At 38.5% G+C, this 11,400-nt stretch overlaps 1 protein-coding gene across 1 annotated transcript in view; it reads right to left on the bottom strand.

The window, feature by feature from the left end:
- Positions 1 to 294: 294 nt before the first annotated feature.
- Positions 295 to 11,400, bottom strand: part of MOXD1 (monooxygenase, DBH-like 1) — a gene marked incomplete at its 5' end in the record, with an annotated part of 36,623 nt that continues 25,517 nt past the window's right edge. Inside the window, 4 exons of the mRNA XM_010018954.1 lie at positions 295 to 584; positions 2,132 to 2,300; positions 5,829 to 5,971; positions 7,888 to 7,947. Of these exons, the coding sequence (XP_010017256.1) occupies positions 420 to 584; positions 2,132 to 2,300; positions 5,829 to 5,971; positions 7,888 to 7,947 (537 nt within the window). The remainder of the gene's footprint in view (positions 585 to 2,131; positions 2,301 to 5,828; positions 5,972 to 7,887; positions 7,948 to 11,400) is intronic.

Raw genomic sequence — 11,400 nt, forward strand, 5'->3', positions numbered from 1 at the left:
CCAAATTCCTGTTCACAAGACCTGTCCATACACCAATAATTTGACAAGATGCAGATGTCAAGAACAAAGACAAAATAATACCACACACACCAAGTTGAATGTGGTTAACTAAGTTGCTTTTAGTTTATTAATTTTACCCATATACATAGTTGATTTTTAAAACACCACGTGAAAGAGCCAGGACAATGTGTAACAAAATGGTACAGGAAAACATTTCAATACATAATGTGGCAGGGTACCTACTGTGTTTTATACATACTTACATTGAAGACCAACACCTCCCCCCAGTTTTCAGAGGAATACACATTTCGTACTGGCAAATTTAGTTTATTAATATGTAAAAAAATAAATCTACTATAGCAACAGTGCAAACACATCAGAACTTGCATGGCATACATAACACAAATGAATAAAAAATATTATACAAAGGGTCCAATGTTTCCTATAGCACTGGCTGTGACATGTACAACAAACAATAGGGTTAAGAATAAACTGCAACACAAACGGGAAGATGAGCTGCATATTACTGGTTCTGTCTTGTATGGTCTTTCTATTTCAGGAGGTAAAGCTGTCATGCCTTGGATCTGCAATTAAAATAATAAAAAATGTCAGGGTTTTGTCACATTAATTAAAAATCTGTATTTTGCTCTCTAACTATTTGGCAGCTTGCATGAGAATCTATTGGTAGTTTTGTACTGAGGTTGTGACTTTTAGTGTGCTGACATCAAATTCAGTAAAAACATGAACATATTGCATGCTGAATGATCAGCCAGTATGCACATCCATTGTTTTCAGCTTGGGAACAGCTGTGCACACTGGAGTCCTCTCCTGTAAAGCAAGGTTAGACTTGTGTTGGTTGATTTGTATGATCTTATTTTGCTTTGTGGGATTGTTCAGTTGGTTTGCATTTTGCTTTCATCTTTCTCACAGATAAAAATGGAAGTTTACAGTGTTACAGTGCTATAGGGGTGTTAGATGATATTTGACACGTTCATTTGTATATAGAAAGCTTACACTTGCATGTACAAGGTAGTTAATTGTTACATTAGATCACATAGAATCACAGAACAGTTGAGGTTGGATGGCATCTCTGGAGGTCATCTGGTCCAATGTAAAGCAAGGTGATCTACAGCAGTGTCATGTCATATTTCTACGTATTGAGTATTTTTTACTATTCCCTTAGAACTCAGTGCAATTTTCATGGAGTTGGACATAACTGCCTGCCTGTCATGGTTTTGACAGGAATTTTGAGAGATTTGGGTATGCTTTTCCTAAATGTATTTTCCTATGCTTTTCCTAAATATACTCCCTACATGTTAGAGAAAAGAAGCTCTGCAAAAACGGAACTCCTGGGACAAACATTTGTGGAAGTTGGAATGCCCACTTGCACAGCATGTGCTTGCTTTGCTTTTGTTTCTTTTTCCTATATTGCACCTATCCTGCATTGCAAAAAAAGGTCTAAATATTGTCCTAATCTTAGCAAACATAACACAAAGCTAAAACTGATTGAGGGACCATCCCTAAGTAAGGATTAAGGTATTTTCAACTCATTTCTTCTGCTTCAGGTTTTTTCCTTCTGGTACCAACTCACTGATTATTTGGCTATTCAGCTTAAATCTGTTCTCGATTTTGTTGAGGATGGCAAATTTAATGTAATGTCACTAATAAGGGAAAGGAAAAAGTCCTAATCTTAGCTTTGATGAATATGTCTTAGTCATTTGAAGTAGGAAACTGTGATCAAAAGGAAGAGCTAAGCACTCCCAATTCCAGTGACCTCACTCTTTGATTACATTTTTTAAGTTGTAAGTATTGTTCCTTCATCCTGTAAGATAAAGGGGAACAGCATTTTCCAGAAAGTGTACCATTAAAAAAACCCCAAAGCCTATCCCCTCTTGATAAAATTTCTGTGTGCTTTTCATCATCTTAACTTGTCTTCTGAAAATAATTAGTGAAAGAGTGGCTAACAGCTTCTACTGGCCAGCAGTTGCGAAGGTCAAGAATTTTAACCAAAACTGGTCAATAGTCACATGTACTGTCAATAACCACTTTTTACTTACTGATACACAATGACGCACAGTAAATCACATTTATTTCATGGTATTGTTGCCTCCTTTTCAACAGTTAGACTTACCGACCACTCTGCATTATCCGTTTTTGAACATCTCACATTCACTGGTAGTTTCAGCACAAGTTCGTTATAGGAGAGACCCTCTGATCTGGACCATTTGAATTTGTTCATTGCATCCATAAAAGACAGGTTTTTATATTGCTTAGGGCTCTTGATAATGAAAGGCCAAGTCCTAAAGAAAAACAAATAAATAGATTTTTTAAACCAGTTAAATAGTGTCAAGTTGGAACCGATGAAGAAAAGAATCTACTCAGAAAAACAAATGTACCATTAATATGTACATGATGCCTCATTCATTCTCAGCTAAGTTCTCTGCTACTGATAACTGACGCACTTTCACAGATTTTAACAGACTCACAAAAGGATGTCAGCAGTTTAGGACTTGCTGCCAGGTGCTTTTAGAAATTAAGCACTTTAAGTTAAGAAAAATAATTACATTGCTCTTCTCTGATCTATAAACTGAACACACAGACAACACAGAACAGATCTTCTGTTGTCATTTCTCAAAAAAACTCTAACCAAAACAAAAAAGCCACACCCTCTACTAGGCTTGGCAGGCAATGTCGCAAAGAAACATTTGCCATTAGAAAGCTGCTTCCAGATGGCTCTGCCAAGCTCTGGTCATAACTCAGATAATAGGTCAAAACTCAGCTCAGAACAAGAGTTGTTCTAACATGCATCAGCTGGCAGTAGTGCCAAAAGATCAAATGCAAATTAGTGGTGTTGTGGACATTGCCTTTTGGCATGTCCTCACATGCTGGCTGCAAGGGGACTTTTGGCCAGGGGCTGGGACAGAGACCTGCTGCTCTGCTGTGAGACATCTGACTATCTGCCACATGTAGGAATCCTCGAGAATAAGTGGGGCGCGGTAATCCCATTGACCACCAGCCAAAGATGTGGAAAGGGAAGGAATGAGATTTCTTGTCATTCATTTACTAAAGAAAACTCAAAAATAAATACAAAGGAAAATAAAAATAAAATAATAAAACAGCTAAAGAAAACCTTTTCCATTCTTCTTCCTTTCTCCTTGTTTGACTCTACTGGGATGAATGGCGGAAAGGTCAACTTTTTAAATACAGAAAATCCAACACAGCTAGTGGAAGGGTAAAAGCAGATAAAACTTTATCTAAATAACCTAATTAATAGTTTGGTTGGAGCATAGGTTATCTTTTCAAAGCATTCTAGACAGATCTGTATTATCTTGCAGTAGGCTGTCTCCCACTTACTTTAAAGTGCTGCCTATGCCAAATCCTACTCTACTCAACATCTAGGCACAAAGGGCATACTTTTAATCAAGCACCTATTTTACACTATTATGGCCCAATCACTTTCATATCAGCTTCTCATGATTTATATCACTATCTGTGCCACCAGACTGATAAAAAGAAAATACTTCTATACTGTGCCTTGATCCTGCTTCCAGTTTGCCTTCATGTGTGAGTCAAGAGAAGCCTTAGAGGAGTCAGTGAAGCAATTCCAGTGTAAGACTGACACAAGAAAGATGAGTATCAGGTCACATATCCTTAGGCTGACAGAGCTTAATGAAACAAGAATTGTGGATTAGGTCATAAATACTAGAGGCATTAATAATCTCTTCTTCTAATTACTATTCCATTTGCGGCAGACAGTCTGCATACTTACTCTATTCAAAACATCTTTATTTCCCCAGGCCAAATGTGCATTTTTTTCTTAAGTACAGTTATCATGAATGAACACTCAAGAGAGCATACATTTGTTAGAATATTTTCTTTCTAAGCTCAGAAAGACTCTTTTAGCTAGGACTAATTTAGAAACTATGTTCTCTCTGTATTAAATAGATTGCAAATAGCAATAATGTGGAAAATGAAGTAGACATTGATTGCATGATGACTTTCTTCAAACTCTTCTGTCTTGAATATAAATTTCAGAACTAAGACCAATAAGCCCTGCATGTCAAATTACTTCGCAGTACACTTCGCAGTGTTGTTAAGATAAACTGTATAAGGAAAGGAAAGTTTTAAAATGGAAATATAATGACACACTATTAGTCTATACATTTTATTTTAAAATCTTACTCTCAGTTTAGTGCAAATAAAAATATAATTCACCTTTCACCACTAATAATGCATTCTACTTTCTATTGTTTGATTATTTTCCTCCATTTCATTCATTTGGGAACTTTCTTTTTTAGACTTTTTTTTTTTTTACAATCACTTCCATTGCTGATCTGCTATTCAGGTGTTTTGATTTTAAGCATTGTAAGGAACACTTAAAAACTGAATACACTATGTATTGATTTTTATATATTTACACACATGTATCCTGTATATGGTGGGGTTCCTCCCATCTCCAAAATTTACCAAAATTTAGATTTTGTTTTAGACTCTGCAACTCACTCTTGCTCTCAGTGAGCAATATCATCGGGCAGATCACCACACCGATATTAAAGGGCATAAAGGCCAGATCCAACAACACACTGAGAAACAGTATGGTCTTGCCAATGACTCCCATGATTTTGTTCTTGCCAAGGACAGCAAGACTTCTGCTGACTTACTTACTAAAGAAACTGTAAAACCCTGTTTAGCATTCAGCAACCTGTAGTTTATCTCAGCAGCCAGATGTCAGCTGAATTGCATGAACCTTCATGGTGGTTATTACAAGATCCTGAGTTGCCTAAAATGATATAACAGCACCCAGTCCCCTCCACAGAGGGGATATTTAATATTTGTGGAGCACTATAGTAGACAGATGCTACTACAAAATTATATTAGTCCTTTTGAGCTGAGCAGTGGGCCAATATTCAGATTTTCGTGGGTAATTTTATTAGGAAGAAAAATCTGTGAATGAGTTAGGGAGAAAAATTCTTTCTGACATGGATCTGCATCTCAGAAATGTACAGTGTCCTGCTTTCCTGAACAGCAGGAGTCCAAGACTTGGGAGACAGTGTCTTTGCACAGAATTGCAAACCCCTGCAGCCAACAGCTCACCTAAAAAGCTCTTTTCTTCCTCTTGGCTAGGTTCCTACCACTGCTTCCATGTTTTATTCTCTACTTACTTTGCATATCATCCTCTGATTTGTTATTCCTCCAAAGCCTCCATTCTTTCATTTGTCTCCATCATAGTGCTTATCTACTATTTATCTTTTACTATAAACAATTTAATATTTTCTCAATCTCTCCATTTCCTTTCTAACTTACAATTTCTCCCCCTTTTGTGTATTTTTGTCAGTGTCACAAAGACAGTGTTAAGCTCTATATGTGAGCAAGAGTTCTAGAATCTGGTTCTACCAACTGACTTCAACAGAATTACTGACAACAGATCTACCAGTGGTAATTCAATACCCATGCTCCCAAACTCCTTTTTCAAAATTTTCTCTATGTATGTGTGAAACACTGATATGTTTTAATAAACTGATAGATTTCAAACATTGATATGACATTGATAGTCTTTTTGCAGATGGTTGTGGTGAAAAAAAAATTGCTGTGAGAAATATTAATTCTTTAGTGTAAGAAACAGCTTTTTAGTTAAGGAAAAAAAAAAAGATGCAAAATAATTTTGCAGGAAAAATAAGTAGCAGTACTTACTGACCAAAAAGAAGTGGCCTGAGTGACCCTGCGACATGTTGCACCAACAGAAAGAAATAAAGGTTGTCTAAAAATGATCCTGTAATCTCACAGACAGAAACAGAGAAGTTACGTATGTTCATAAACATTTTACTTGCCTGACTGGTCTATAGATTTCCTTAACACCAATGAACTGGAGCTGTTCCATTATATCTGGAATACTTGCACATCGGGTGAGGTTGATTCTTGGGTAATAGAGCAGATATGACAGACACATTTCATTCCTGGTGCTCAGACCACCCTGAAAATGGATTTTTCTTTCAATCAAGATAGCACTGGAATCCCACAGATAAAAGCACTGATTAGCATTTATATGTTAATGAAATGTGTATCAGGAGGCCCAATTCAACGTTTATCATCTTGCACATTAGGTTATCAAGTAGCAAGAAGTTATTACATAATTAATTACAAAATACACTGCAAGCTCAAGCAGTATCTCCCCAGCTTAAAAGATATCAGAAAGAACAACTATAAATAAAATAAGCCTCCTATTATATTGAAGAGTACTATCTGAGAAGTTCAGTTTTAATTTCAGCTATCTTCAATGTACTTATACTATCATGTTTCAGCAAAAGGTCTTCAAAACGGAGCAGATTTAGAAAAAATCTTGTAAGATAATTAGTCAGTTCAAGTAAGAAATTAAATGTGCTTTGTCTAGTAAAATGGAGGCTGGGATGGAATATGTATCTATATGGACTTTCCTTCTAAGTACATATGCAGATAAAGTAAGAAAGGAGTTATTTAACAGGTCATGTTGACTCAAGAACAAATGAGCACTAACCATAAAATAATTAATTAGAGTAAAATTTTTAGCTAGCAGAAGAAACAGACTCTTAAGCAGTGTTCCATTAAGAGCCAAGAGGCAAACAACTAATTTAAAGTCAATCTTGGCAAATATGGGCAAGATTATGAGCTGCACATTCCATAAATTTTACAGAACCATGGGAATAGGAAAGGAGAAAACAGAACACATGAACCAAGGGCCAAGAACTAGTGTGGTCACCACACAGGAAAACAGGACAAAAACTCAAAAGCCTTTGTTCTCACTTCTTTGCTTTTCTTTATATTATCTACTACATGCACCTACATGCAAGCCATGATTCAGGGAGAGGCATCCCTGCGCTCTCTGGATGCCAGGAGCAGCTCTTCCTTGCCAAACAGAAACCTCTTAGGTCTCACCTCCTGGAGGTTTGGATCCAGCCCCTCCAGAGGAACAAGGATCAGCCCCTGCCAAAGGCTGGGTGCCGGCAGCTACATCCCTCCCATCTGCCTCCCATCTGGCATCACCCTCTGCTTTTGTAGCCAGCTGCCACAGTCCAGCTCATGTCCCAACAACTGAATTTGCTTCATCTCCAAAACCAAGTGGCCGCATCGCAATGGCCACTGCCTGGCCTCTGCTAGCCTAAAAGCTAGCTAAACATCTGGGAGACCAGTTGTTGTCATGTGGCAAACCTGAGCTGGATCCTATTGATCCCAAAGGGGATACTCACCCCCCGGGCATGGCCCTGCCCTGTCAACTGCCGTGGACATGCACCCAGGGCTGCAGCATAGCTACTCCTTGTGCCTTGGCTGCAAGGCTGCACAGGTATAGCACAGGCTTCTCCTGTGCTGCCCGTGGCATGCAGCTAGAAAACACGTCGCATGAGAAGTGTAACTGTGTCAGCCTCCTCCTCCCAGCCTGAAGGACCTGCATTCTGCCTGCATTCTGTTAGGCAAAAAAGCAACTGGTCCCCTCTTGGTTGCGGCATGACTAAAAATCAGTATCTAAGAACTAGCAATAACAACTTCATGGAAAAATGCATAACAATTTTTTAAAAAATAATTAATTATTGAATATGCAGGGTTTACATGTTAATTCATGTCATGAAGAAAGCACTCCTTATACTAGCAAAGTCTGATTTTTCAAGTTTTGTATGAGCTGGCTTGCTTATTTTATAATATAGTCATATGAATGCCTTATGCAAGAAAGAGATCAGACTATGATCATAATATTTCTTATCACTTTAAAACCTAAGAATCTATGAAAGGAAAGCTAATACATAATTACTTGCACACAGGCATTGTCAAGTTCATACTTTTTAATAGCATTTTATGAAAAATATTTTAGTTCCTAATATTATCTGTGTAATTAGTTTGATCCATTAAAACTTTTCTTACCCATGTCATGCGAATTCTGTCCACAGTACTGTAGTGACATTCTGTGATTAAGTTATCCCCCTGAAACACAAGATTTAGGAAGTTCACAGTTCTGAAGTTTATCAAGACCAGCTTCAGGTAACCACAGATGACAGCAGAAATAAAGATCACAGCAGTGGATATGACTTCTTGAAAAAGCAAAGGATTAGGTAATTGGTATATGCTAAGGTCCTGGCACGTAGCATTCACATTATCCCAGATCCTCAGGGATCCCCCATGGATTTAAAAAGAGTTTTATTAAAAGTCTTGTCTATTTTTTTTTTAATAGCGATGGAAGTGCCCAGTTATAATCCTATTTTCAGAAGAATTATATATGTAGATGATGTATACACATGATTCTTGCTCCGAAACTCACCCAGTGCTACTTTGTATAGCTTTCCCCAGGCCAATTTATCCTGCCAACTACAGTATAAATACTTGCCAAATGAGGAAAAGAAGGTTTTCCACATCACAATAACAACTAGTTATCTGCCAAGCCTGGGAGTGGAGGAGTGGCAGGCAAAAAGTTAACAACATTGACAGATATGTATGGGAAAGGCTGAATACTCACCTTCTCAAGTGCATACAATTAACTTTTTGCTGTCTTGACAAACTGATATACAGTTTGGTAGTATCTTAATTCCCTGTACCTGATCAAATACAAATCTCAAAATCACCATGATAATCAAGTGGAAATTAAAATATTGAGGAACAGAGTCAGATGTCAAAGATCTGATTTTTTTGAGCAACTTCATATCACAATGATGCCAGGCATATATTTGCTTTGGTTCATTTTTTTGTATCATCATCTTCCTTTGATGCCCACTGTATTATTTTTCCATGAAAAAATCATATCACATTTCAAAGGTTGAGAATTTCTCCTTTCCTGTGGGCTGTCTCATTGCTAGATCAATGCTAGCACTAACTGTACTCCGGGCTGCCGGAAAAAGGTGCGTCAGCCACATGTTGGCCAAATGGAGACAGAGGTTTCTGAAGCAGCATGAACTGGCACAGCTTCGTTGCTCCCAGTGGGAATATAGTGGTTCCCACCAGCGAGGTCTCTGGCTCTCTTGGCTTACAGACTGGATAACACTGACTAAAAATTCTCCTCTGCAAGATTAGATCTTTTGCTGCCAAATTCAGAAGAGAGTGCTAGTACACGAAGAAAACAACCTGGACTCCACAAGCTAGAAGACGGATACACCCTTGGAAAAGCTTGCAGAAGGAGAGAACAACAAGAACTTATATGAAAATTTTTAATATTATTAGTTAATTGATTAGACTATGGTCCGAATTACACCACATGATGTTTGTAAAGCTATACTGGTAATTTTGCATAAGATGAAAACAATAAAAAGCATGAAAAAGACTTACTTCAGAATAAAATTCCAGCTTCTACTCGAGCTGTCTTTTTTAAGTTGCTGATATTATCAAATGCCTCATTTAGTTTTTCTGCTGTCTACTTCTTTTTGTTCTTGAATTTTAAGAGGCCTTTCTCTATAATCTGCATGGATTTTCCTAAAAATATTACAGGCTTTTTCTGCAAACCTGTCATCTCCTGCCAGCCATCTTCCTAAACCCTTCAACACTTCTTTCCTGGAGGAGGTAACACTAGTTTGTCTTTGAAGTCCCTGTGGAGTACAAGCAGTTTGACTTCAAAGAGTAAATGCTACACCTGAACATCAGGTTTTACTGTAGAAATTAAATTAGAAAGTTAGCATTTTACCTTCTTCTTTTTAAAGGACAGATATCAAAGTTTCCCAGTGTGAGAGAAGAGACATAAGAGAGAAGGGGACTTTGAAAGCAACCTGGAAGTTTAAACCATGGGGCTCCTGACCATACTTGAAATTCAGTTGTTGCAAAGGTCTTTTCAGCTACCTTTCCCTCACTGGCTCCAATTGTAAACAAAATCCAGTTGTAATTCAGTTGTTTAGTATTTTGTATCTGACCAATTCCATCAAGGCTTGTTTGCATGCACCAGGACAAGTGTATCTCCAGCTGCTCTGCTGGCCAGATCTGGAGCACCCACTCTTTGCAGCACTAAACTTTCTGTCCTCAGGCTAAAGCTTCAAAAACAGATGCTGTCTGGAACTAGCAAAAGATGAGTGAATAATTTTTAAATGAGTGACTCATCCAAAAATATAGACTCTTTTCATGCAACACCTGTGTCTAGCTACTGCTTTATGATGTAACTGTAGTTGGGATTTTTCTGAAAGTTATATTGTATTATTGTCACAAGAACAGCAGATGGAATTACATGATTTTTAGTAAGCTGTTTTGTTTACCTTGGAAACATCACATGGAACATGAGCATGGAGTTTTACTCCCAACAACAATTAAAAAGTTGAAACAAAATGAAGACTTGGCTGTTTCACAGACATGTTTGCAAGGCTGGATACTTGCTGAGCAAACACTCAGGATGTGCTACTTGTTTCCAACAGATCTGTAAAACCTGGCAGTGGCATTTCCATTCTTCAGCTGTCTGCTTGCTCAAAGATGGCACAACCAGGTACATGTTGTCCTGGGTTCAGCTACAGCAGTCATTTTTTCTCCTTCTTAGTAGCTGGGGCAGTGCTGTGGTTTTGACTTTCAGTCTGGGAACAACGCTGATAACACCGATGTTTTTAGTTGTTGCTCAGTAATGTTTACTCTGACCAAGGACTTTCTCAGTCTCATGCTTTGCCAGAGAGGAGGAGAAGCCAGGAGGAAGCAGAGGCAGGACACCTGACCCAAACTGGCCAAAGGGGTATTCCATACCACAGCACGTCATGCCCAGTATAGAAACTGGGGGGAGTTACCCGGAAGGCCCAGATCGCTGCTCGGGTCGGGCTGGGTATCGGTCGGCGGGTGGTGAGCGGTTGTGTCCTTTTCCCTTGTTATTCCTCTTATCATTCTTATTGGTAGCAGTAGTGGTTTGTATTATACCTTAGTTACTGGAGTGCTGTTATCTCAACCCGTGGGAGTTACATTCCTCCGATTCTCCTCCCCATCCCTCTGGGAGCGGGGGGAGGAAGGAAGAGGGCAGGGAGGGAGCGAGCGGCTGCGTGGTTCCAAGTTGCCGGCTGGGTTTAAACCACGACACGTGTGATTTTATAGCCTGATTTCATAGAAGCATAGAAGCATTGAATCATGGAATGGTTTGGGTTAGAAGGGACCTTAAAGCTCATTCAGTTCCAACCTCCCTTGCTATGGGCAGGGACACCTTCCACTAGACCAGGTTGCTCAAAGCCCCATCCAACCTGGCCTTGAACACTGCCAGGGATGGAGCAGCCACAACTTCTCTGAGCAACCTGTTCCAGTGTCTCACCACCAGTTCCAGTAAAGAACTTCTTCCTAATGTCTAATGTAAATCACTCCTTTGTCAGTTTAAAGCCATTACCCCTTGTCCTATCCCTATAATTCTATGATAAGAAATTCTGTAGCAAAATTAATCCTAAATATGAATAAGTGTTAGGCACAAAGTCTCTTAAATACTTTTAGGGAAGGATTTAAGAG

Source organism: Nestor notabilis, unplaced genomic scaffold, assembly GCF_000696875.1.
Source record: "Nestor notabilis isolate BGI_N333 unplaced genomic scaffold, ASM69687v1 scaffold3847, whole genome shotgun sequence".
Classification (NCBI taxonomy): Eukaryota; Metazoa; Chordata; class Aves; order Psittaciformes; family Psittacidae; genus Nestor; species Nestor notabilis.